The sequence below is a fragment of the Dinoponera quadriceps genome, unplaced genomic scaffold (assembly GCF_001313825.1).
Source record: "Dinoponera quadriceps isolate SergipeBrazil2010 unplaced genomic scaffold, ASM131382v1 scaffold2159, whole genome shotgun sequence".
Lineage (NCBI taxonomy): Eukaryota > Metazoa > Arthropoda > Insecta > Hymenoptera > Formicidae > Dinoponera > Dinoponera quadriceps.
In genome coordinates, this window is record NW_014556477.1 from 310,751 (window position 1) to 334,642 (window position 23,892).

General features: G+C 43.9%; 1 protein-coding gene across 4 annotated transcripts in view; it reads left to right on the forward strand.

Annotated features, from left to right (window-relative positions):
• The first annotated feature begins 318 nt into the window (after positions 1-318).
• LOC106747531 (homeobox protein cut) overlaps positions 319-23,892 on the forward strand; it is a 133,102-nt gene continuing 109,528 nt past the window's right edge. For all 4 annotated transcript variants that reach the window (XM_014625138.1, XM_014625140.1, XM_014625142.1 and 1 more), the window contains exon 1: positions 319-446. In XM_014625138.1, the coding sequence (XP_014480624.1) occupies positions 339-446 (108 nt within the window). In that variant the 5' untranslated portion in view covers positions 319-338. The remainder of the gene's footprint in view (positions 447-23,892) is intronic.

Sequence of the window (23,892 nt, forward strand, 5' to 3'; positions counted from 1 at the left end):
GCCGGTGAAAGACGGTACCGACGGAACCGCCGCCTAAAACGTGTTCCCCGATCGCGACCGGCAACGGAGGCGGAGGAGGAGGCGGCGGCGGAGGCGCCAAACGAGGAAGAGCAGTTTTGGGCCCGCCGGAGAAGCTCGAAGCCGTCAAAGTGGCTTCGTCACTGGGGCTCCAAGGGCCTTCTGCGCCGATCGGGGCCCAACTACTGGCTACTGCTGGTTCGGAGGATGCGCCGGCCTTGTACCACGCCAATCTGGTAGCCGGTAGTAACACCTCTGTCGTGACAGCGGCGCTCCAGCAGCCCATCCTAGCGAGTCTGAACTCAGCGGCATTGGCCAGCATGCAGGCCTCCGCGGAGGCCAACTCGCTGGATATACAGGCCATGCAGTCCATGGACTGGCTCTTCAAGAAGGAGCGCATATACCTGCTCGCCCAGTTCTGGCAACAGGTAAGTGTACGACACTACGCGTTCGGTAACTGCCGAGGGGAGTTTGGTGCTGTTGATTAGTGCGGACGGGGAGGGGTGGGCGAATAGGGTAAGCCTTGTCGCGCCGTGCAAGACTAAAGTGGTATTCGGTCTTCGCGTTTGAGTGAGGAAGTCTCCGCCGGAGAGTTTGGTGTTGCCGATGCAGTGCGAGCGTAGGGAAAAATCCGCAAGTCCCTCTCGTCGCGACTGCGTGCGACGAGGATTAGTGCGGATAGGCCGAACACCGGGTAGTTTTCGATCACGCGAGAGCGAAGTGATAGCGATTGTGTCGATTGGGTGTATTCGGTATCGAGGAAGGCTTCGTGAGTGTGCGGCGTATATCCGGAAGTGGGCCGCTCGGCATTGGCGTGGGGTGAGATAATCCCGGAGGGTTGCCGGAGGGTTCGACCGTGTTACGCGTTCGCCGCTGGTAGAAACGTTTAAATCAGAAAATCTACTCGATGCGGGTAACCCAGTCACTCGATACCCGCCACCAGTGTTTACGCGACGCGAGCACGGGACGCTGTACCGTAATTTGAAAGGAAAATACGCGTATTTTAAAACCAGAAGGCCTTACGCTTTCTCGTTAAATGTGCGCCGATACCGCGCTAGAAATGTCACCACGATATGCTGGAGCTACCGGTCACACCGGTAACGTACCTTCGATGATCGCAATTACACGCGCAAAATTACGAGTACGTCTATAAAGTTATCGTGATTGTATATATCGGGCGTGTTGAATCGAAGAGACGAACGGTCAAAGATGTCCGGTATTCTCGTATTCGTTTCGGGAAACGATAACTCTCAAAGCGTCTGTCGGAAAGTACCCGGCTAGGATTGACTTATATGTGACGTACCATAATAATCTTACTTCGGTTAAAGAGCAACTCGTAAATTTTGCATTTCTTTTGACACATCTGAAATTTGCGCGGATATTCTTATCGGCAGCGGAAAGACACGGTGCGAAAGGGAGTGAGAGATTGTTGTGCCCGCGGTTCATCGGAAGAGCAATATTTCGAAGCATAAGCGAGAATATGTTGCTGGTCGGAATAGAAAGAGAGAGAGAGAGAGAGAAAGAGAGGAGGGAGGGAGGAGACAAAACTAAATTTTAATACATAGTATTAGACAGCGGCAGGACGTATTAATACTTCATTCATTCCGACAAATTTAGAGAAAGAGAGAGAGAGAAGGAACGTAACCAAACGTCTCCGAGATTACTAATATTTATCTACCGTATCTCGCATCTACCTCAAAATCGTATATATTTCTTATTATTGATCACCGTATATCGGACTACCCCAGAAACTGTCGCGATTCTACGTGAAATTTTCGCGAAATTTACTTGCCGATAAATAAAAGCATATCACCTGTCACATCACTGACAGTGTGATCCTTAGAGAAAGCATACGGATTTAATTGACAGGCGAGCATCGGAGCAGTTTAATTATAACTCGCGCTTTAAGAGCGTAGCGTACGAAGTCATGTGTTTCGATAAATGTTGACGAACCGGCATGTGCAGAGAGAGAACGGTTAATACGAAAAAATTAAATAATACGATTCGCCACACTTCTCCGACAATATTGATGGATAACGCAAGCCACTGATATCCATTACGATTGGATCGGTCGTTTGCTGTAAGACCCGTCATTGGAACTATTTGTATCGTTGACCATTAGTGAGAGAAAAAAAAAAGAACAATCTGCCGTTTCGCCGAGGCGAAATGAGAAGAAATTAAAAAAGATTTAGCATGTCTGTGGTTGACGAATCTACAGCTGTCACTACACTGCGCGCTATGATTTATAAGTCGCTTGCTCATTAAGATAATTTGTATGTTTGAAGCGTTTTGTCAAATGTCACTATCAAACGCCGCGTCTCGGGCGGCTCGAAAATAGAATTACTCGTCAGTTAGCTCCGTAAATAATTTCAGGCTGTCCGTTGGTGGTAAATCTTCCATACCGCAAAATCTTTCGGCACCTCGTCCGTAATTGCTCGTTGGTCAGATTCTCGGCCACTCGGCCGATTCTAGGGTCGAACGGCGAAGGTGTGAGGGTGGCTAACATCGAAGTTTCCCTAGTGCGGTACTTGGTGTTTGGAGGATAGTTTAGCGATTTGGGGATGGCGCGGCCGACTTGTGGCAAAGTGGCCGACATAGAAGGGGGTTGTCGCTCGCTGATAAACGATAAAGCCCCACCAAAACGTACCAATGTTAATGACTGGACGCAGGAAATGCAGACGTTCATCGCATCCTTTGATTAGAGGAAGTCGACCGCGGAACGAAAAGGGGAATAATCAGACAGATGTGAATGAACGACGAGTTCCGCGACGTATTCGATACTTTATCGAACATTTTTCCACGAAATTTATTCGAGAGAGTTATCACAATTAGAATTATCACACAATAAAATTATCACAGTTTTTAAAACGTTCCTAGTTAGTTTCCCGACGTGGTTTTATTTGCTTTACGTTAAAAACATGAAATCCGCTGATCGTTATATATTTTATTAAAAAATAAATACGCATACGCGTGCTCTTCTTCTTCTGTAATCTTATCATATTTTTCAATCTTATAATCATTTGCTAATAAATAATGAGGTAAAACGCAAGCCAATTATTATCTGTGTCAACATTGACAAACGTAAAAGTTTCGCGAACTGGCCTAATATTGCCTAGACGACGCAATGCGGTGTATTTTATCAGTTATTCCCTTTTAGCGCGTAATAATGTTAAGAGACCATAATCAAACGTTGGCAACCCTCGCTCGTTATTGCCCAACTACCGGTTTCCTATAAAATACACCCGCTTAATAACGCGCGAACTAGTGCCGCACCGTCCTTCACCACGAGATTATGACCTGTGCAACCCGAAACTATTAATAGCGCATAGTTTCATAATTATGTCTATTGATTAGGCTTAACTAATGACGAACTAATGACGTAGGCACGCCACTCTCTAACCTCGAAAATCGGAAGTTGCTTTAGGTTAAATCTCCGTATACATCTTAAATACTAATAGCGTGGACATTGCGAAGTAATATTTTTCCTGAAATATTTAGAATATATTTTAGAATATATTTCAGATATACAGTAAAAATGTTTCTGTTAAATTTCACATGCCCGAAATGGTTTACTGAAATTTTTGTGTTTAATTTAGCGCACGATATATATGTTGAAAAGTAACACAAAGTATCGTGTCCAAAATTAATACATTAATTGACATTGAAGTATAAAATGTGTTAACACTTATACATATTGAATATCGACACAACATAAAATGTTGAGATAACACAATATGTTAAATTAACACACGAATATGTTAAAAATTTAACAGAAATGTTGACACAAATACAAAATGTACTCTCATTGAGATTAATCGTCATTAACACCTGAGATGAAATTTGATAGAAGTAACGCTACTTGGAAGATAACGTTAAATTGAAACCGAAAATCAGTTACAAAGAATCAAAGTATATTTATCACGGGAATAAAAATATCAATTTTAAGTATTACTTGTCATTTTTTCTGCTAAGTGTGAATAGTTTATTATACGTTAAACTCATAAGATATTCGCATGACAAAACGCGCAATGACATAAAGTATATTGCTTGGTCTGGCGATGCGCAGAAGATTGCAGTGCAATTTTCTGACTCGCGCGCTGCGTACGACAATCGAGTGAGTCTTCCAGCTCGTTAACATAGTACATTTCTCGACATCGTCATTTTGACTTTCGACGTTGACGTTTCGTCAATCTTGCCCATCATTCGAGCGACAAAAATATTCTTTATTACTACGGATCAGTAGCTATTTAAAGGTAAAATCAAAAGAAAATGATTGTGTGAAAAAAACCATTTGATTCATTTGCATATAGCACAAATATTATATTTGAGAAATTTTACTAAAATAATGTAAGTTACAGTGAGTCATTTTAGCTTATCATAACAACATGACAATAACTTCTGATTTTCTCTCACTTATATACTGAAAAATTATATTACGCGCTGTATATATCTAGACATTTATTTCGTTGAAAACGTAATACGTCTTTTTAATTACAAAACTTGCTGTCTACTTGTAAATTACAAGGCTTCTTTCTAAACACGTAAACCATCACATGATGATGTAAATCAATCTTTGGAAATTAGTCATCACGTAAATTCCTTAGTGAAATTAAAACGAGGAATGTTTTTATCGCAACATAACATTGGAGATGGTTATATATCGCATAAGAAAGTATATTTTGAATACTGCAGCGGTACACGCCGATGATTAACATACAATTTATCATCAAGAAAATAATAATGTTTACCGTTAAGTAGAAAAGATGCGTGAGTCATTGTATTGCGCCATAAAATCGTAAAATTGATATCTGTCAAATTACAATTTCTGCACCACGATCGAATCGAGCTATGGTGTGCAATGTTCCGAAAAGTTAGGTCGTCGCAAATCCACATTCTGTTTCTATAAAAAAAAATTTCTGTAAAAAAAATCGCTACAACAATGTCTCCAATTTTAAAACGAAATAACAACTTCCAAGACCATGATTGAAAAAAGCACCGCATTCAATTCTAGTGATCAAACTTTCTGTTCACCAAACGGAAATTGCATTGACGTGTGCGAATGTGTACGTAGCGAATATAACTTCCTTTAGATAAGCATGCATGAATGCTTACAAATAATACACATAGATATAGTATAGAGGGCACTTCTACGCAGGACGATTTTCGCATGTAATTGGTGGCGAAAAAGGTTGTAACGCATTTTTTTTTTTTTTTCGATGTGTTTTGGAACGGAGGAAAATCGTGAGAACAATCACGCAATTTTGATCTCCTTTGAGACTCATCAAATTGAAAAGTATTGCAAACTTTCCGTTACCGACTATATACGCATATACATGTATATGAATTCGTATATTTGCCGCCAAAAAAAATTCAATTTCCGTCAATCCTGATGCTTTCATCATGTTTGCTTTTAAACGAAACAATTGCCAGGTAATTTTGTCCTAGGGCAAATAGGCCAATACCGTCGCAGTCGCGAGATTTAATGATGAAAGATCCGCACGTCCTATCTATCTCGATCGTGAGCATGAGAAAAAGAAAGAGATACGATTCCTAAGTATTAATTCCGGTCCGGTCCAGCACGTTCACGCAGCACCCGTGCGCGTGGAACGAGACCTCGGAGCGTACTCCCAATTAGGAGCGTGTCGGCCGTGAATGGACAAAAGTTTTGCCGTAGCTTACTCTACCTTCCCCTCCACTACGGTCCACCACCACTGGGATAGGGCATCCCCACCTCTGGAAGCGTTTCGCGGCTCGCGCGGCACGGCGGTAGGGGAATCCCCAACGAGGTTCCCGAAATCCCCAAGAGACGGCGACACTTATCGAGGTGCGTCGCACGCCACGATGTGAGTCACGCGGACGTGAGTGGGTGCGAGAGAACACGCAAGCGAGCGAGTTAGAACAAGATGGAGAGAGCTAGATGTGCGACGGCTGAATGAGAGAAAGGAGAGGCAAACTATACCAGCCAGATGTCAAAGGACGAAAGAGTTTCACGCCAACACTTTTTCTTGCTCATACAGATATGACGATCGTATAACAATTCGTTGCACACAAACCGTTTTAACATGTACTAAGCCTGGGGCCACGAATAATGCTATCAGTGCAACATGAGTATTTCTATATTAGGGAACATAAATTGTAGTGCTCCGAATACCCTAACGAATATCCTTGCGAATAATAATAGGGATTAGAGTCTTTTAGATACTGAAATCCTGATACGTGGATATCTCGGATAATATTTGGCATTTCTAGATATTTTGAATATTAGATATCTCGATAGTCGAATACTGGTATTTTGGGTTTATTAGATACTTAGGTACGTCAGGTATTGCTCGGGTATCCTTTTTCAAGTACTATTCAAATACTTGGTTACCTGTATATTCAGATACAAGCGTATTTGAGTGTTATTCGTGTATCTTGGATATTTTCAAATTATCTGCGTTTTTTGGGTGTTATCTAGATTCTCAGCTACCTGTATGTTTAGTGTTGGATATTACCTGGATATCCGGCTACGCGAGTATTCAAGTACTCGGTGTCTCGGTCGATGATATTTGAGTTTCTCAGGTTATTCAAGTATCCAGGTATTGGGGTTGAGAGGAAGAAGAGGGAGGAAAGAGGGCAGCAAAGAGGAAGAAAAGTTCGACTTCTCTCTATAGTTATTTAAATATTCAAAACTATATTCACCACACATTCCATTTATCGATTTAGTATCAATTTTCAGAAAGAAAGCCATAAGTATATAGTTTTCGATGACGCTGATACTATTCTTACATATAATCTCTACGTACATTTATTATTGATACAACTCTCTCATATATATAATTCTCCAATTTTTATTAAATTCACCTGAACTGTCATTCCCTAAGAAATTACCGATATTTGGCATATATATCGGTTATGGAACATAAGAAATATGGAATCGATAAGCCGTTGCGCCAAATTTCTTAAAAATACATCGAATCGATAAAACAAATGCGGGCCGCACGAATGGAAAAGAGAAGTTCAACGAGACTTTAAACACTGACACGTTTACGAAGGGCGCGTTATGACAGTGGCTTGCACACAAAAGGAGGGCGAGAGCGAAAGGAAGAGACAAAGAGAGAAAGAGAGAGAGAGAGAGGGGTCGACGAAGGAATTATTAGCGTGTTATACGGACACCGAAGTGCTGTATCGCGCGGCGTGTCAGCCTCGAAATAGAATACAGAGGCTTATTTCGGATGCGTCGTCTCGTTGGTCTAGTCCAGGCCTGGTCTAGACCTACGTACTAGACCGAGGTTCACCCGTTTTACGAGCTGCTAGTAAGCAACGTGGTCGGTTAGGCGCTGAGCGCAGGTGCAGGCAGTCGCATATACACTTGCTATTCGCCTACTTGCCTTTATTAAAATACGTAACGAACGACGTAGCGCACGCAGACGGCGTTGTTCCGTGACCGTCTCCGCACTCGTCCTTCGACAACCCTCGCCGATCCTCGAGCGCATTTGAAATAGCAAGAACATTTCAACGCACATTAATTATCACATAAAATGTCATTTAACATGTGACGCTGCGAAACATGGATTTTATCAATAGAATTTATCGTTGTTCATCAAGACGATAAGAATAGCTGGAAGATGAACTTTATTATATTAAAAATCTGTTATTACTGTAACTTCTACAAAGAATGTGCATTTAGATACCGTTGTGCATGTTATGTCTCGCGTGTCAAGAAGGATAAAGATAGCGCGGTCAGGTGATTGATTGTGAGAGCAAAAGAAGATACGTAGTTTCCTTATTCCAAGTTCTGCCTGCGTTACAACTGTATCGAAGACGCACCGATGGATATGGAGATAACAATCTCATGTGAATAGGAATGCGAGTCATAATGTGGCCGGGCGAAGCTACACGCGTGTAGACATCAACGAGGAATTCCGCGGCGTGAATGCGAGGAGTCTAGACAGCCGCGAATACCTCATCGGAAAGAACAAGACACGTCGTCGCGGCGGTTTTGATCAGTGATATAAAGCAAAGTTTAGTAGCGTGAGATAAGGCTCGGCAATAATAATAACAAAGGTTTCTTGCGACGCATCTATCGGCGAAGCAGCTGGTTCACTGTCGCGAGGGAGGGAGGGTAACGGGAGCGGGAACCAAGGGGGTTATTAATTTACGCGGTCGTTATTTCTGAAATCGGTGATTTAGCTGTCGGAGCCGGAGTCGGTGAGCTTGGCTGCCTCGGCCAAACAGTGATTCACCCACACTCTAAAAATATCCAAATACACGCATCGCGAGAGATACTCGTACGCCGAGCACCCACTAACTACCGGGTGAGATGCCACGCGAGGGAGTATCGCGAATGCCCGCGCGATAACGGCTCACGTAGGCAGTATTGGCAGTTAAATTATTTCCCCGTCGATAATTTATTCGATTAGGCCGCGATGACGGACCAAACGACGTGGTCATACGCATGCCATGCGCGAGGACTTTGTATGTTTCTGTGCGTCTAGCAGCATGATATATTTTCCGCCACGGTGACGATCCGCGCTACGCGGTAAATTGTAATATTTTCTCGCTCATCGTATAAAAGATCGATGATATTAAGGCAAAGGACGAATTTCATGCATACATAACGAGGTGTCGAGTGATACCTTCCCTTATCTTAGTTAAGATCAGTTTTACGTGTAATTTTTCACGCAATCGGATTTGCATTTCACTCGATCGCGAAGGTAACGAAGGCAGAAGAAATCGGAGAAGCGGAATATGTTCTGCTCCTCGAAGGCCTGGAAACGTCATTCTCTGTCGATCAACTATAATAAACCGCCGGTGAAAGTGAGCATAAACGCTTACTTCGCGAGTTGCCGATTTCTCGGTGCCCTGTTCATGTATCAATTGCGCGTTACAATTTAAAAAAAAAAAAGGAACGTTGCTCGCCGTCGTATTATGATTGAACTATCGAATAGCGTAGATCCTCTAACATTCGCAAAAATTGTAGTGAGAAGACAGTGAGAAGAGATATTATTTATTACTTATTTTTTATTATGTCAATCCCACCTTTAATATCAAATATTTTGCTGGGAATACTCTTAATTACATTTAATGGATTTAATTTATATCGTATTTGAAAAATATGTTTATCCTGATGGGACTCGAAATCGCTCTCGAGTCTGCCTGCCATACACGGAAAAAAATCAATCTTAAGTCAATGATAGATATTCTCACGTATAAGCAAGAATATTATAATCTTCTTCGAAGATTTTTAGTTGATTGATTTAGTTGAATTTGTACCGATGCAACATATTATGTACATTCAATTAAAGACTAAAAATCTTCTAAGAATAATATTCTTACTTATATAAGAGAAAATGGATAATTTGCAATGAATCTTTCATTGGCCAAAATCAATCGAGTATTAGACGAAAGAGCTGAGTGAAAGAGTTTCCGAAACTAAAAATTACCCACTGATTATCGGGTGGAATATTACTTCATTGATTAGTGACATTTTCATTGATTCAACTTAAGAGAGTGTATTACCATGCGAGGCATCGGCGACACGACCTTCCGTCTCAAAGTTCGAACAAATATTTACCGAGCCGTCTCACCGACGTCATTAGGCCGTCATTGACCGTCCCGAAGCATCCCTGTAAATAAGATCCGTAGGATACATCAGGATGCTCCGTGCATGAAATCTAAGAACATATTAACAATCCACACGCGCTTCACGTTACACACGCAGATAGCACGTGTTGTCCCATTCATTCCGCGTATTATATCGGCGTTTCGACTAGCCGGCGCGATACCTCTTAATTACCACGACATACACGACCCCACGTGACCTATGACCCGAACTCTCGTCCCACAACTCGCGTGATGCACCCACGCGCTCATTTCCTCGATTCCGAAGAGGTCCTTGGGACGCAACGCGCGTGGTCCCTAAACTGCTCGCGCCGAAACTAAGCAACAACTGTTGGTCGTGATTCAGTATGGGAACTTGCCCGGTCGAACGATCGCTACTAGGCAGCAATTGCGAACGCTTTCGTGTCTGGCCGCTGCTCGTTTCGCGAACTGTATGGCGTGTCGCGGCCGAATAAGAAAAGGGGAGAAAAATAACTGAGAGATCCATCTTCCGAGACATCGAAAATTCCATGACAGCACTAGAAAGATCGATTAATGTTATTTACACGGCTTCGTGTATTGTACGCGAGCTAATCTCACGACTGGAAAAATCGCAGTGTCATTTGCCCAATGATTACTTAGATATATGTTAGAATGCGAAACATCGGTTGCAATGTGTTCGAATGTATCACCCTATAATGCATAAGTCCGCGTGTAGGTAGGTGGTGTCTTGCGAGTTGTGTGCGTCGCGTGTGCAACAGATGCGCCAGGCACGCGAACCGCATACCTCCATGGGACATATGCGGGTCGCGAACTACGAACCTTCGTGAGAGTCGCGAGACCTGTAGTACACGATAGCTGAAATGTTTGGCAGACAATCTTTAGATTCCGAATCGGACCGCGCGCTTCTTCACGCTCTACGTTAAAAAGTACGTTTAACATCAATATATCTACATACACGTTACGTGTAAATAAATAATAAGTGTAATGCTTCCTCTTTCTCGATTAATGATTGTAAATATAAATGGAGAAGGCCTCACATTATCATTATTATTTATGCATAATGCTACGCGTGATTATGAAAATACATTTGTAGCCGAGTTGAAACTCTGAAGAATACTCGCGTAAATTACCGTGAGTACGTCGCGAGTATGCAGATTAATCGTAGTCCCTGTTGCTCGTTGCTTACAACAGAAAATAAACTCTAGCTCGTAAAGATGCTCCGAATAAGCGCACAGCGGCTTCGAATGCCAGTCGCTATTGTGCTTCGCATTCGGGACCTCCGGCGTCGAAAGAATTGCCATGAGTGAGAGCAGGGACGCGCATCGAAAATAGCGAAACGAGAATAAGACAACGGTGGACCAAACGAAATAAACAAGTCCGGTGCGTGTCTAGAGGCACAACGGTATTTGATCGTATCGATAATCTCCGTCGATAATAAAGCGCGATTATTTTATCTCCTATTTTAGCCTGAGGGAAATATCAAATACACGGGGAAAAATACTTTTCTGGCACAGCATTGTTGGCTATTATAAGGCAAAACATTTTGCTCGGGTAGCAAAAAGATTTGTTCGGATAGCAAAAATATTTGTTAAGAGGACTTATTATTATCTGCTGGATGTATAGACAGCAAAATAATTTGGCGTCAACTAAATTTTATCGCTGCCACAACAACGGTTTTGCTACGACAAAATTATTTTTTCCGTAACAAATCTTCTTGTTGTCCCCGTAGTAACTAACAATTTGCTGTAACCAGTAAAATTATTTTTCCCGCGTATAATTAACGATTTCTCGCAATTTCTCAATTTTTGATTATCGTGGTATTCCTAAACTTTTTTTTTAACCTCCCGCAGTCCCCCCTTTTTTCGAGTCCTCAGGGCGAACAACCAACGAAATTTTATCGTTACCATAAATTTTTTTTTGCGCAGCGGTGTCCGATCGACGATGACTTTTTCTCTCTTTCTGTCCCTCTCCGATCTCTTTTATTCCTTTTCTCTCTTTCTCCCATCCTGCTCCACCCCGCATCCGAAAACTATTCAAAGGTCGCTTGGAGCGGTTCCAAAATTCCGAATCGCATGGGACGACATCGCGGCGATTCCTGCAGCGATTCGGGCTTAAGTGAATTCGGAGTGAGCCGTAAAGCGAGGCTAAATAAACTTTGGCCGCAAACATATCTCGTATTCGGCCGTATCTGATTTAAGGGTGCAATAACTACGCGATCATTGCGCTCGGGCTAATTTACTCGCCCGATTCGATTTCGCGCCTCGCCAAATTTTTCGCGCCACGTGCCCCGTTTCATATCCCAACAACAATAATCCTGCCCGCGAGTTGACTGGCCCACTGATTTTCACCGAGTGCTCGATAGACTAACCAAAGTTCAAATAATCTTGAAGACGCAATAAACAAAATGCAATTCCTAACGTGCCTTATTTTTCTGATCTCGTTTCAATTTGCCTCCTACCGATTGTAGATCTAATTTCATACTTAGAAATTAATTACGTCTCGCAAATTAATGAAACGTGTCGGTACATTTTCAGAATACTCGCTTATTTTTTCCCCGGATATCGAATGAATCTTGTTTCTCGTGAAAAATTCGGTGATAATCGTTCGAACACCAAACCGGGCCTGGTCGCGGTGGAACGGAGCAGAGAGCGGCGGTATGAAAAAGGCAAAAGTCTAATTCGAGATTTAATGGATCAAAAGATCGATGAGCGAGACGGGTCCACGTGGAGAGGAGCGGTGACTAACACCGATGGTTTATTTACGCGTGTGGAATTTACGATCACCGCCAAAAAAGTCCGACGTCTTATTCCTTCTTCTCGACGTCGTCGTCACGATGGCAACGACGACGGAGGGCGTCACAGGAAGGTGGCACCACGTCTGCGTTCTTGGATGCCTTCACATTGTCTGCTTACCGACGCAGGCGCGCGATGCACGCATGAATTTACGTTCGACAATGTGCAATTACTGCAGACAGATAACCGGGGCTGCTTTACATGATTATTAAACGTGCGAAGTGGACGCGGACGTACGTGGAGATACGAGGGAGGAAGATGGTGGATAAGACGGCCAGAGGAGAAAGAGAGGAAGAGAGAGAGAGAGAGAGAGAGGTGCTCGCTAACTCGGAGAGTTCAGCGAGCGAGCAATTACCTGGGAAACATAATTTACGGGAGATTGCCGTAACAGACGAATACATGCCCTCGCGGAACAAGCGTACCTGTTACATGCCATATTTCCACCTCATTTCACTCGTACGCCCTTAACCCTTAATTCATTTTTCTAAGTGCCGTATAATTAACAAGAAACATAGTATTACCCTACATTTTATTTTTCTCGCGATTACGTTTAATTAGCGTGCGTGGCGCCGCGTTGCGTTGCGTTGCACGTTATTTCTACTCCACGTGTCGTTAATTAATTAATCGTATGTGTAATAATCGCGCGATCGCACACCGCTTAACAAATTTACCAGCAAGGTGACAAGAAACTTCTCAGTTATCTCATAGATCAGTCGCTCATTAAATGGAGCGTATTGAAAATCGTTAAGCCACGAATAGTTACCGTGTCATCAATTAACGCTGGCAAACTATTTCGCTGGCGAGTGAAGATTCGCACGTTCAACCGACTATCTCTCCGTACACACGTGTCTGCACGAGAGTTCGATATGCGGTGGAAACTCTTTGCTTGCGATAGGAAAATTTGTCCTAATTCCTATAAGGTGATATTTCATAACTTATTTGGAGTTTAAAATAACATTAGTGTCTGGGCATTAGTACTTATCACACTTGTTTAAGAATTGTGGCATATATTGCGCGAATGAACGGTGCCGATTTGACCGCAAATCACGTAACGTTGTATCGTCTATTTACTTGGGCGCGGTAAATCGCGTAAAATAACTGAACCTCGCAGAATGCGTAATTGCGGGTCCACAATTGAATTCCCGAAACGGACGGTCGAACGGAAGAACATTTGATAAGCAGCCGGAAGTTGGTCGCGGGCAAACACCCAGCTTTCCTCTCGCCTCTGATAGCGCGCCAACGGCAGCTGGTCGGCACTGTTCGAGTCGTGCGATTCGCTCTTCACAACATTGTCGCGACATTCGCAGGCAAATATTCGCAATTGATTTCCTGTAATTGAACCATATTCAGAACCGCGATCGAAAGGAATCAAATGTGCGAAGTGCTATCGACATTAACCGAGGATATCCAAGGATAAAAATGTCTTTCAAATGGAATATTACTAATTGATGATTCATTCTCAGATGATTGGTAGGAACGCAAACGTCGTGCGTATACGTTTATTGAAATAACGTGATTTGTATCATATTCGGAGCGTGAGAATAATTAGTGACATCGCATGTCAGAATAGGAAGCAATGATGTCAATTTCGAATACCCGAATAATTTGGAGATACTTCATATTTAGATATTATTATACACTGAAGGAAAAGAAGTGCTACTGTTCGAATAAATAATGACTTCGATACTTACGAGCCGAGTGTTTACTTGGATGAAGTAAATTTCACTCGGATCAAGGAAAAATATATCACATGAATGTAATGAAAAAGTGCTAAATTCAAATAATATTTACTTAATTTGAGTAAAATATCACAATACCCGTTTGGATGTCCGGATATTAACTATGAATATGAGTACCCGGCTATCCGGGAATACAGATATCATTCAATTGTTTGATCAGCGAGACTGGTAGGGTGGATTTATGGTCGAGTATTGACATCGAGTAGATGAGGCTATCGCACATCGAATTATCGTATGAAGCAAAAATAAAACAGGGTCGACAACTACCCGTCGCTCGTCCCACGCGTGACGGGGAAGCGTGTGGAACGTGGCAATATCGAAACACGGTGTCTCATCTTACATTAGTGAAAAATCCATGCGATTTTGACAGGCGACGATTTCCACCGTGCGTCTCGGCGAAACAGTCGATCCTCCTGTCGAACATTACACGGTGTATCATCGCACACGCACATCGGCGCGAACGGTGGTGGGGGTCATCACGGGCTGCTAATCATCGAGGTCGATTTGATCCTCCGTCCAGCGCAGGATCACGAGCTGGATCCGGTCATCGGTGGAAAAGGAAACCCGCTATCGACAATCGGGGCCCCGGCGCGGTTCGCTGCGGCCGTCTCGTTTTACGCATGTAAATTCATCCGGATGTGACGTGGTGGCGAGTCTCGCGGTCGTATGAAAGCTAAGGCCATCTCTACCAATCGGCGTCCATTAAGTCGACACGACGCGCGCCGCGGGACGGCTTTCGGTTTCGCGTTTCCAGATTTCCTTCGCTTCTCGATAACGAAGCCGCGACGCCGCCGCCGCCGCCGGCAGAGACGCCGGTGGAGGCGGAGACGACGGTGGCTCGGTAGATTACACGGATGCGGCGCGTACATGCAATACACACCGCGTGTGCACTTGCACTTGCGGTACGCGCGCGAGCGCACGTGCTTGCTGATGTGCAATGTCTAACGTGTAATCGAGACAACCAGTGGGCAAGCACCCGCACGCCAGAAAAGTATTAACGACGGCGCATTATTGTTGCGGTAATAGCCTCTCCCGGTCCGGTACAATGCCTCTCGGCAATTTTGCTCGGTGATTTTTCGTAATTTTCATTTAAAAAATATCTGGCATATACGTTAGTGTCGATCTTCTAAGAAAGAAATTAAACGACGGGAGTATTAACTGTTGCAATAATAATCGTCTCTTTCGGCCATGCACGCCGAGAGAAAGATTTCTTTGGATTTTAATATATACATGTTTGTTTGACTTGGGTTTGTCGAACGTATGAACAATATAACAATATATATTATTATAATAATTTAATATCAAATATCGTTTTGTTTGAAAATGTTGCTGTTTCGCCGGAGTAAATTATGTTGTTTGATAGAGAAAACCGGTGTTTTTGGAGGAAATGATATTTCGTTTTAATAACAAAATTTATTTTGTTATATATTAGATATTGCTTTCCATTGAAACGAAAAGAAGTTCTTTAATGTTTTTCTAACATGATGTTATTTCTTTCAAATGATTCATCGCTTGCGACAACCATTGTAATGTTTCGATGAAAATACAAAAGAAATATGTTATTTGACGTGAAGATATTTATTGTTTGAGAAACTAAACAATTCTGTTTGTTGAATTAAACATTCGTCCGTTTGCTCTGTTCCAAAAAACAAATTCGTTTCAATTAAAAAATTTTTATTATACACAAAGAAATTGTTTCCTCTGCGTACAATGTCTCCTAGTAAATTTGCCCAATAACTTTTCATAATTTTCATTGACAAAAATATCTGGAAAATATATTAATATCGATCTTCTAAGAAAATCACCATCGAAACATTATTATCGCGGTAATAGTCGTTTCTTTTAGTCCGATACGTTCCGGTGACTCTGTTTAACGAAGTTAAACTTAGTGAATTCTCATATCTTTTGTTAAAAAAATATCTTGACTATATTAATATTTATCTTGTAAGATAATCACACTAAACAACAAATTCTCTTTTATCGAATACCGGATGCATAACGAAACTCGTTAATAAAATATCGTCGCTGTTATTTTGCTTCCGAGCTCGTGCTCTTTCTGATCACGTTTTGCTCACGTAGACGTTTCGTCTTTTTCTTACATTCGATTAATATTTTTGACGATACATCGGACGATGCATTATGTACAGAGGAAATAACAAGGGGGATCTGCAAAGTTAACAAATATGACTGTCTGCTGGATTAAAGTTAAATCAATTCTCGTAGTCGTATAATGTACTTTCGAGAGCGACGGGGGAGAGAATGTTAATTAATGGCCGCAAGATGGCACGACATCAGACTTGTGCCGTTGCAGGTGTAATACGCAAGTGCCTAATGTAGAGAACTTCGGTAGGGCTATCGCGAACAGACGGAGTCAGTTAGAATTGAAGGAACTTTTCGCTGAACGATAAACCGATTTGGCGAGCTGACGCTAGTTAGCCGGACACGAGACAGCCATATACGCGGCCAGCCCATTATCCTGTTTCAGACGCGACTGTAATTAAGCCTGTTTCCAAGGATTAGCGCGCGTGCACGTAGCGAAATGTCCTCTCGAGCGAGTTACCTTTCTTTTTGACCGCGGCTCCATTACGGTCCGAAATGACCGGCCGTAGCTCTGGCAACACATTTAAGCCGTGAACACAGATTAATTGCAAAAATCATTGCCGTTGATTATACACGGTTAGCGAATGTTTCGATGGAAAATCGCCCCGGGTACAGAGTGGAATTTCCTGTGTGCAATTTTCATGCGGATTATGAGACAAGCTATACGGGGATGAAATTTTTTTATCGCACCCTCCTCGATTTACACGGCGAACTTTTCACAGTTATAAGTGCCGAGCCGCGACTTCGACGCTCTCCGTTCCGTTCTCGTCGCACCGTGTTCGATATCGCAGCGAACAAGTGCATAGCGGTAAGGCGCGCTCGCAGGGCTCCCTTTTTTTCTAAATTATATCTATTGGCTCGAAGCGATTGAAAGTAATTGAATGAAGCGGCCGGTTATTTACGAACGTTTAAGCGGAGCCAACTATCTGTCCATTCATTCGGTCTTGTCCCTTCATTCATTCATCATTCACTCTCGCCGGTGTACGGCCGCTGCATGTATAGCAGTAGTAAAGGCCCATTCAATTGATCGGTGATTGTCTAAATTATAAGATTGCCATACAATGGCTCTCATCTCGACCTATTGGGGTCCCGTTCGCCCGTTGCGTCACCACTTTAGGGCCGTATCGCAAGCGTGATCACATTAAAACCGTACCTACGAAATCGGTCGATGCTCTCGCTCTCGATCGGCAGGAAGATTCGCGCTCGATGCCGTTGAAAGGTACGCCCGGCGATCGCAAATGTTTTACACCCAAGTGTCCCGGAATGGAGGGGAAAGTTGCACCGCGGGTACTCATTCATGGAAACCACTGGCCGCCGTGGTGCACCGAGGCTGGATTAACCGTCCGCTGTTAGCGAATGCAAGCAACATGCTGACACGTGGGAAATCTATACAGCATTTGTGCGTGCTTGCACGTGTGCTCCGGAATTTTTCTGATCGGAAACCCCGACCGACACCCCGCTAGTACAGAGTCAATCGAAAAGCTTGATTCAATTTTTTAGGCAAATTTCGCTTTATTGCGTTCAATGGAAACAAATTAGTCATCAATCAAATAATCGCCCTCGTTGTCTGCGATCCTTCGCCAACGTTCTGGCGGCATTCATGTACCTCCATCGTAGAGAGTGGCCGATTTACCATCCGGGAAGACAGAAAATCGAACTAAATTCTTCGATTGACCCAATACTTAAATATTAGTACTCAGATAATGTCCGGGTATTTGAATACCCGGAATTGAAACCACTGTTAGATATAACGAATACCGATTGCGGGCTAATTATAACGCTGTACGTTCAGAAAATTTTGATTACCGAGTTGATTATCTTGTGGGAAATTTGCCGGTTGTTAAAAATGCAATCGTCTGAAAATCAAATTAATAACTGATGTAGGTGGAACTCATCGATTATCATTCGGCGTCACTAATTCGAGCATATCAAGACTCGAATAATTCTGTAGATTCTAATAATATCGTGACAACGCACGAATAGACTTGCCGGCAGATTGTCGCGGCGATAGTTCCTGGCCGAGGTCGATGAACATTTCGCTGAGACCACCTTGCCACCGAGCGAGTGCCGTCTCGCAATTTTATGAGTTAGCCTGAGATAAGTCCCATGCGCCGTGCGATTTGCAAAAGCTTAGTGCCGCCGCTTCCTCCGCGCGCTTCGCTGTTTATGTCTCAATATGTGCTTTTCCCGATTGCATCTTCCGAGGGGAACGATGGAAGAAACGTTTACGTTTCATCAAATATCAACACCAACTTGCAAACATGAAGATATTTTTTCCACTATAGATGTTATAGACGATAATTAGACAATCCCATTATTCCATTCGACGACAATTAAATAGACGTTAGGGCACAGTTCGTGGCCGCCCCGGTTCTGCCTTTGGCGCTCGACTACATTATTTAATTCGAGAACTTGGAAATACCACAGCCAACGTGACAGTGTTGATCACACTTCGGTAACCGGTAAAGCCGCGTAATATACGTGTACATAAATAACACGCGTCGTAATTCACAATATTTCCGTTGCAGTCGACCGGGAATCATAATAATTGATACGAGCTTGGCCGTGCGATATTTATTGAGACACTACCACCGAGCAGATCTCGCAACCGCATTACGGAGTGCGCTCTATTTTTCCTCCGCTAAAACTCACCTGCGTCACTCGATCCGCTGATATACGCCGCGCGATACGAGATAAAGTATAGTCCGGCGTATCTTCGGGCGAATCGTCAGGGCATCGCGATGCAGACGATGGCGATGTAAAACTTATCGCGGTATCGCGCAATCGCGTTTACAGCGCGGCCCGAGTTTCTTCTTTTTCAGCGGGCGAGCGCCGCATGCAATCACGTGATTCGCAGACATACGTGCCCGCGAAAATTTATCGCAGCGCGATGGGCGTTACTTGCAAAATGCCCCGGCAATCGATAACGACCGGCGGCATGCACGACGATCGTGTTATATCGAATTTCTGTCTTGCTTCGCGCCCATATCGCAAGGTCTATCTGGTTTCCAAACGGACGAATTCGTGCAAACTTTCTTCACGCCCGGCGTACCGATCCGGTGCATGCCCCCCAATTGGATAAACAAATTTAATTTAGTTCCATTTACAGACGCTTATCTTAAATCGCGCTGTCGCAAGCCCACTTCATAAGCGGTATGTCATAGGTGCTTGCAATTAAATATCTTAACATCGATCACAATATAATGATAATATGTTCAATATAATATAGTGAATATACACTTGGTGCAAGCAATTGTTTACATAAATATAATTGGCACAAATATTGTATAAGTAGTACAATTAGCGGGATGAAAATATGTCTTGATTGTAATTCAATCTAACACGCTTGCGAAAACTAATCAACGCGGCTGAGATCTTTCGAGTTTATCGCCGATCTAATCCACGATCGTCTGCTTTGAATCGGCTGCGTGCACTTGTTAGCCAACACGGGCAGCGCTGAATTTACGAACCGTTCTCGAATTAACCCCGCGTTTGCACCGCGTTTTGTAACGTCTATGATTGTTAACCGGCTAACATTTTACTATATTTTATCGGCATCGCATAACAATTAAAACGTCCGAATGCCCGGGATTTTTCTCGCGATTTCAACGCTTTCTCCCTTTTCGCGCGACAACGTCGGCTCGCTCGATCGCGCGGCTGATCGACGTCGAGATTCGCTCGATCTCGCGAGAGAGTAGGGAAGAAAGGATACAACGGAGGGAGAATGCAGCGGGTCGTTGCGCGTGTAAATGCGTGTGGAGATCTCTCTTTCTCTCTTATTCTCCGGCTCTCCATGGCGGCACGGTTGCTCGTGTAAACGCTCGTAAAGCAAAGCGATTTTCGAACACTTCGGTGTTCACCGCGCCTCTCCACGTTCCTCCACCGCTGCACCGAAGTTATCTGTGCATCGGGCGTGAGTATACGCTAAGTACGCGTAAGTACACCACTGAGTATACACATATACACGCGGCCGGGTAGCGGGGTGGAGACGGGTGGGTGCGTGCGTACGTACACGCACACACGAGTATTTGCGCGTGCCGCACGCACACATCCCCGTGCACGCGGTGCGGTTTTACGATGTGTGCGTGTGTGTGTGTGTACCCAGCAGAACCGAGTATTAAGCGGATACTTGCGTGCGGCCGTAAGTAGCTCTCGTTCCGGCTCCCTCTGTATATCCGCTCGCTGCAGCGGCCCGCTTGCGCGCCTCCGATTCTCCGCGGAAGCGTTGCATTGAGACCAATCGAATAGAAACTAATCGAATACGAACGACTGCGCTGCGCGAGACGCATTACGTTCACGCGCTGCTCCCGAGTTCACCACTCGCCCGACGGGATGTCTGCCTGACTCCCGATAATAAGTGTTACGGCGGCCGAGTATTTTTCCTCTTTTTTTTTTCTTCTTTTTCATCAAGCTCTCGACAGATCGTGGCGCGTTTGAAATTAAGCGAAAATGAAGATTTCGTCGCTTATTCACGACGTCCGTCTTTTGTTCTTCCAAACTGCTCAGAGCTTGGATTAATTCCTTCCGCTCTATCTTTTTTATAACACATACGTGATACATCGTTCCGAGTTTCAAAATATAGTTGACGGTATTACGTTTACATCTCTACGAATTTTACTACACGTTTACTTTTCTACAAATTGCGCCCTCAGCGAGAGATAATATTTTTTTACGAAAGTTGTTCTAAAGAAATCGCTGACTTCCGGTTGGTTCTGGTTCTTTCTGGTTGAGTTCGGCGACACATTTGGCCAGGCGTTAACGACGCCTAATGTGTAACAATCACAAAAGCTGTGTGACGCAAGAAAATTACTAATACCATCTGATAAGCTACGACAATTACGGTTCATGTTTGCTGTTGAGTTGAAGGGTGCTGGTTGAGAGGAAGTACGCGACTTCTGCTATAAATGTAATTAGAGGTTTTAAGATTAGCGTTACACCATATGGCAATCATTAGGCTTTCCTTGCGAAAGCGTTCCCCGACTTTGATTTCGATCCGCGGCCAGAATCGCCGCATCAAGCCGGAAAATCACACGGCGCACAAAGATGCGCGAAACTTTACGCCACCGTCTTTTACGAAATGCTTTCAATTAGAGCGCTTTCTAGTTGTAACTCATCGCAATTAGAATCGACGAAAATTACGTACGCGTTGCACGCTCGAGCCGCTCGTAACACACTGAGCCGCGTGCAGAATCGATGTGCCAATTGCAGCGATACAATATTAATCTACATGTCAGAGGGTCAAACTAACAGATGCAGTTTAAGTAACTGATTTTTGTACTAATTTTTATGTCAATTATTTTCAAACTGTTAGACGTATGCAGAAATTCTTTCCATCCTTTTTATAAAATTCGAACGTTTCTTCAAAAAAGAAATATATATATATAATATTATATTTATATATGATATTTATATAAATAAATATATATTTTTGATGAAAAATTTATAATATAAGAAAAATTGCGTGATAAAGTTGTTACGTAAAACTAGATACTCCATTATGAGAACTTCAATCTTATAAAGTTTCACCATCGGAAAATTTTCCGCGCACGCATCCGTGGTATGTGCGAATCGACGGGCACGGGTTATTAAGCAACGCCGTTCGCACGTTCGTTCCTCTGCTTCTTTTTCTTCGCCTTGTTCGCCCTTCCTCTCAGCTTTCGTCGTGTTTCACCGTAATGTTCTTCGTCTTAGTCGACGATGCAAATGCGCTCGTAAAAGAGGCACGAAGCGCTTAAAGAGAAGCGAAAGGGAGCGAGAAAGAGAGAGGAGGGGATCGCGGAGGGGAAGAGAGGGGAACGGGTGTAGGTTACGCGCGAATTGCCGATACACATGTGCGATATGACCGGCTGATATTTATACGACCTTGTACCGTCCGTTTCGGACGTGGACAATGGGCCGCGAGGCGTCTCATGGGGTCCCAATGTTCGTCAGATGCTGATAAGGGACATAAGTAACACCTGAACCGTGCTTCCGTTCCGCGCTGCGGCACCAACCGGTGCGTTTCCACCGCTAAATTTGGTGTCGACGCACCGGCGCGATAATATCAGCGCCGGCCGAATTAATTCGGGGAAAGTCAAAAGACAAATTGTAGCCGGCGCAAATATATTCCCGTGCAACGGAGTCAAGGATGTGCCTCTCTCGGTACATATATATTTTTTCATTCCATTTATAAACTTTTTAATTTGCGTAGAGAAGAGCGCGTCGATCAATTTTTCGCGACTTCAATGAAAATACTCGTAGTACGGCATCGTGAATATGTATTGATCAAATTCTAATGATAGAATTAATTAACTCGGATACTTCTATATCCGCTAATCTGAGTATTCGAATGCCCAGGTAATGTGAGAAACATCCGAATATCTGGGTGAGGCCCGAAAGAATCGAGTGCCTAAATAATACTCGGCATACCCGGGTACACCCGAGTGGTATCCAAGGTACTCGTGTACTCGGGGTGTACCTGGAACTGACAGCGGTGATAATTAGAGCTCGTTACTCTTTAAATAGAGCTTCGCCACTCGCAAGCTGAGATTAGAATTCGAGGTCGCCGGCATCCTGCCTTCGTCGTGGATTTTGATACGACGGGCTTACACGCGTATTGTGCGACGCAGCGCGATCCCCCCCGTCGATACAATTAAGGCGGTCACCGTTAGTTCAGTCGGCCGGCTTAAAAACAATCCACCGTCGTAAGAAAGCAGTCCTCATTTTTCTCGCGGCGTATAATAAATCCCGTTAAGCGGCCGGATGCTGCTCGTTTTCGCGGCATTTTCGCCGCGCGGCGATGATCGGCGGCGCCACTCGACGCGCACCGAAAGAGCACAAAAGCGTGGCTGCGCGCGAAAATAGCGGTAACTCCCCGGCATAATGCGATCCACGGTAGCGGATACGCCATTACGGTAATGCGCTCGCATCACGCGCCGCGTTTAGATATATGCGTGACGCGTATGCACAGCATGCCGAGGCCCTCTGTCGCTTATCATAAAGACCTGAAACAATGGTCTCTAACGGCTCCCAAGCGGATTCATCAGCGCCGTCGAGGTGTCCGGCGAAGTCTCGGGAATCGTCGGGACATGTAATTCGGTGAAACGCTGCTCGATGGATAGTCGCGCCGAGAGCCGCGGATGTAATTCCTCTCCTCGCGCGTCGAGGAAGATTTCCCCTGTCTCGATGAAAGAGAGAAGCGACGATCGTGTGTAATGATCCGTTTAATATTCACGTTCAAATCAAATCAAGTAATCGTCACACGCGTGATGCGACACTGTTCGCGTAAGCCTTTTTAAATAAACTCGCACCGTGTACGTGCGAATTATTATTATTATAGGCCGTTTCGAGGATCGTTGATTTAATTGGTAGGTTAGCATCGTCTCTCTCTTGGCTTTTATGGCCAAATTGTTGCGTCGGGATTATCCGTTAATTAAGTCCGATACCCGATAACGGTTCAATTTCCTGATTGACAGCATTTGGTTATCGCCGGCTGTTAGAGCGCGCCGTTTTAATTTGTTTATAAATGTACGCGCGTGTAAACGCCGGCCGCAACGATCGTTACACAAATTTGTATGCATACGTAACATCGGTCTCGCCGCACGTATCTATTACTACTACATGACAGCCGTAAGACTGAAAATTGATATAGTAGATCCTTGCTGCGGGATCATGTAAAT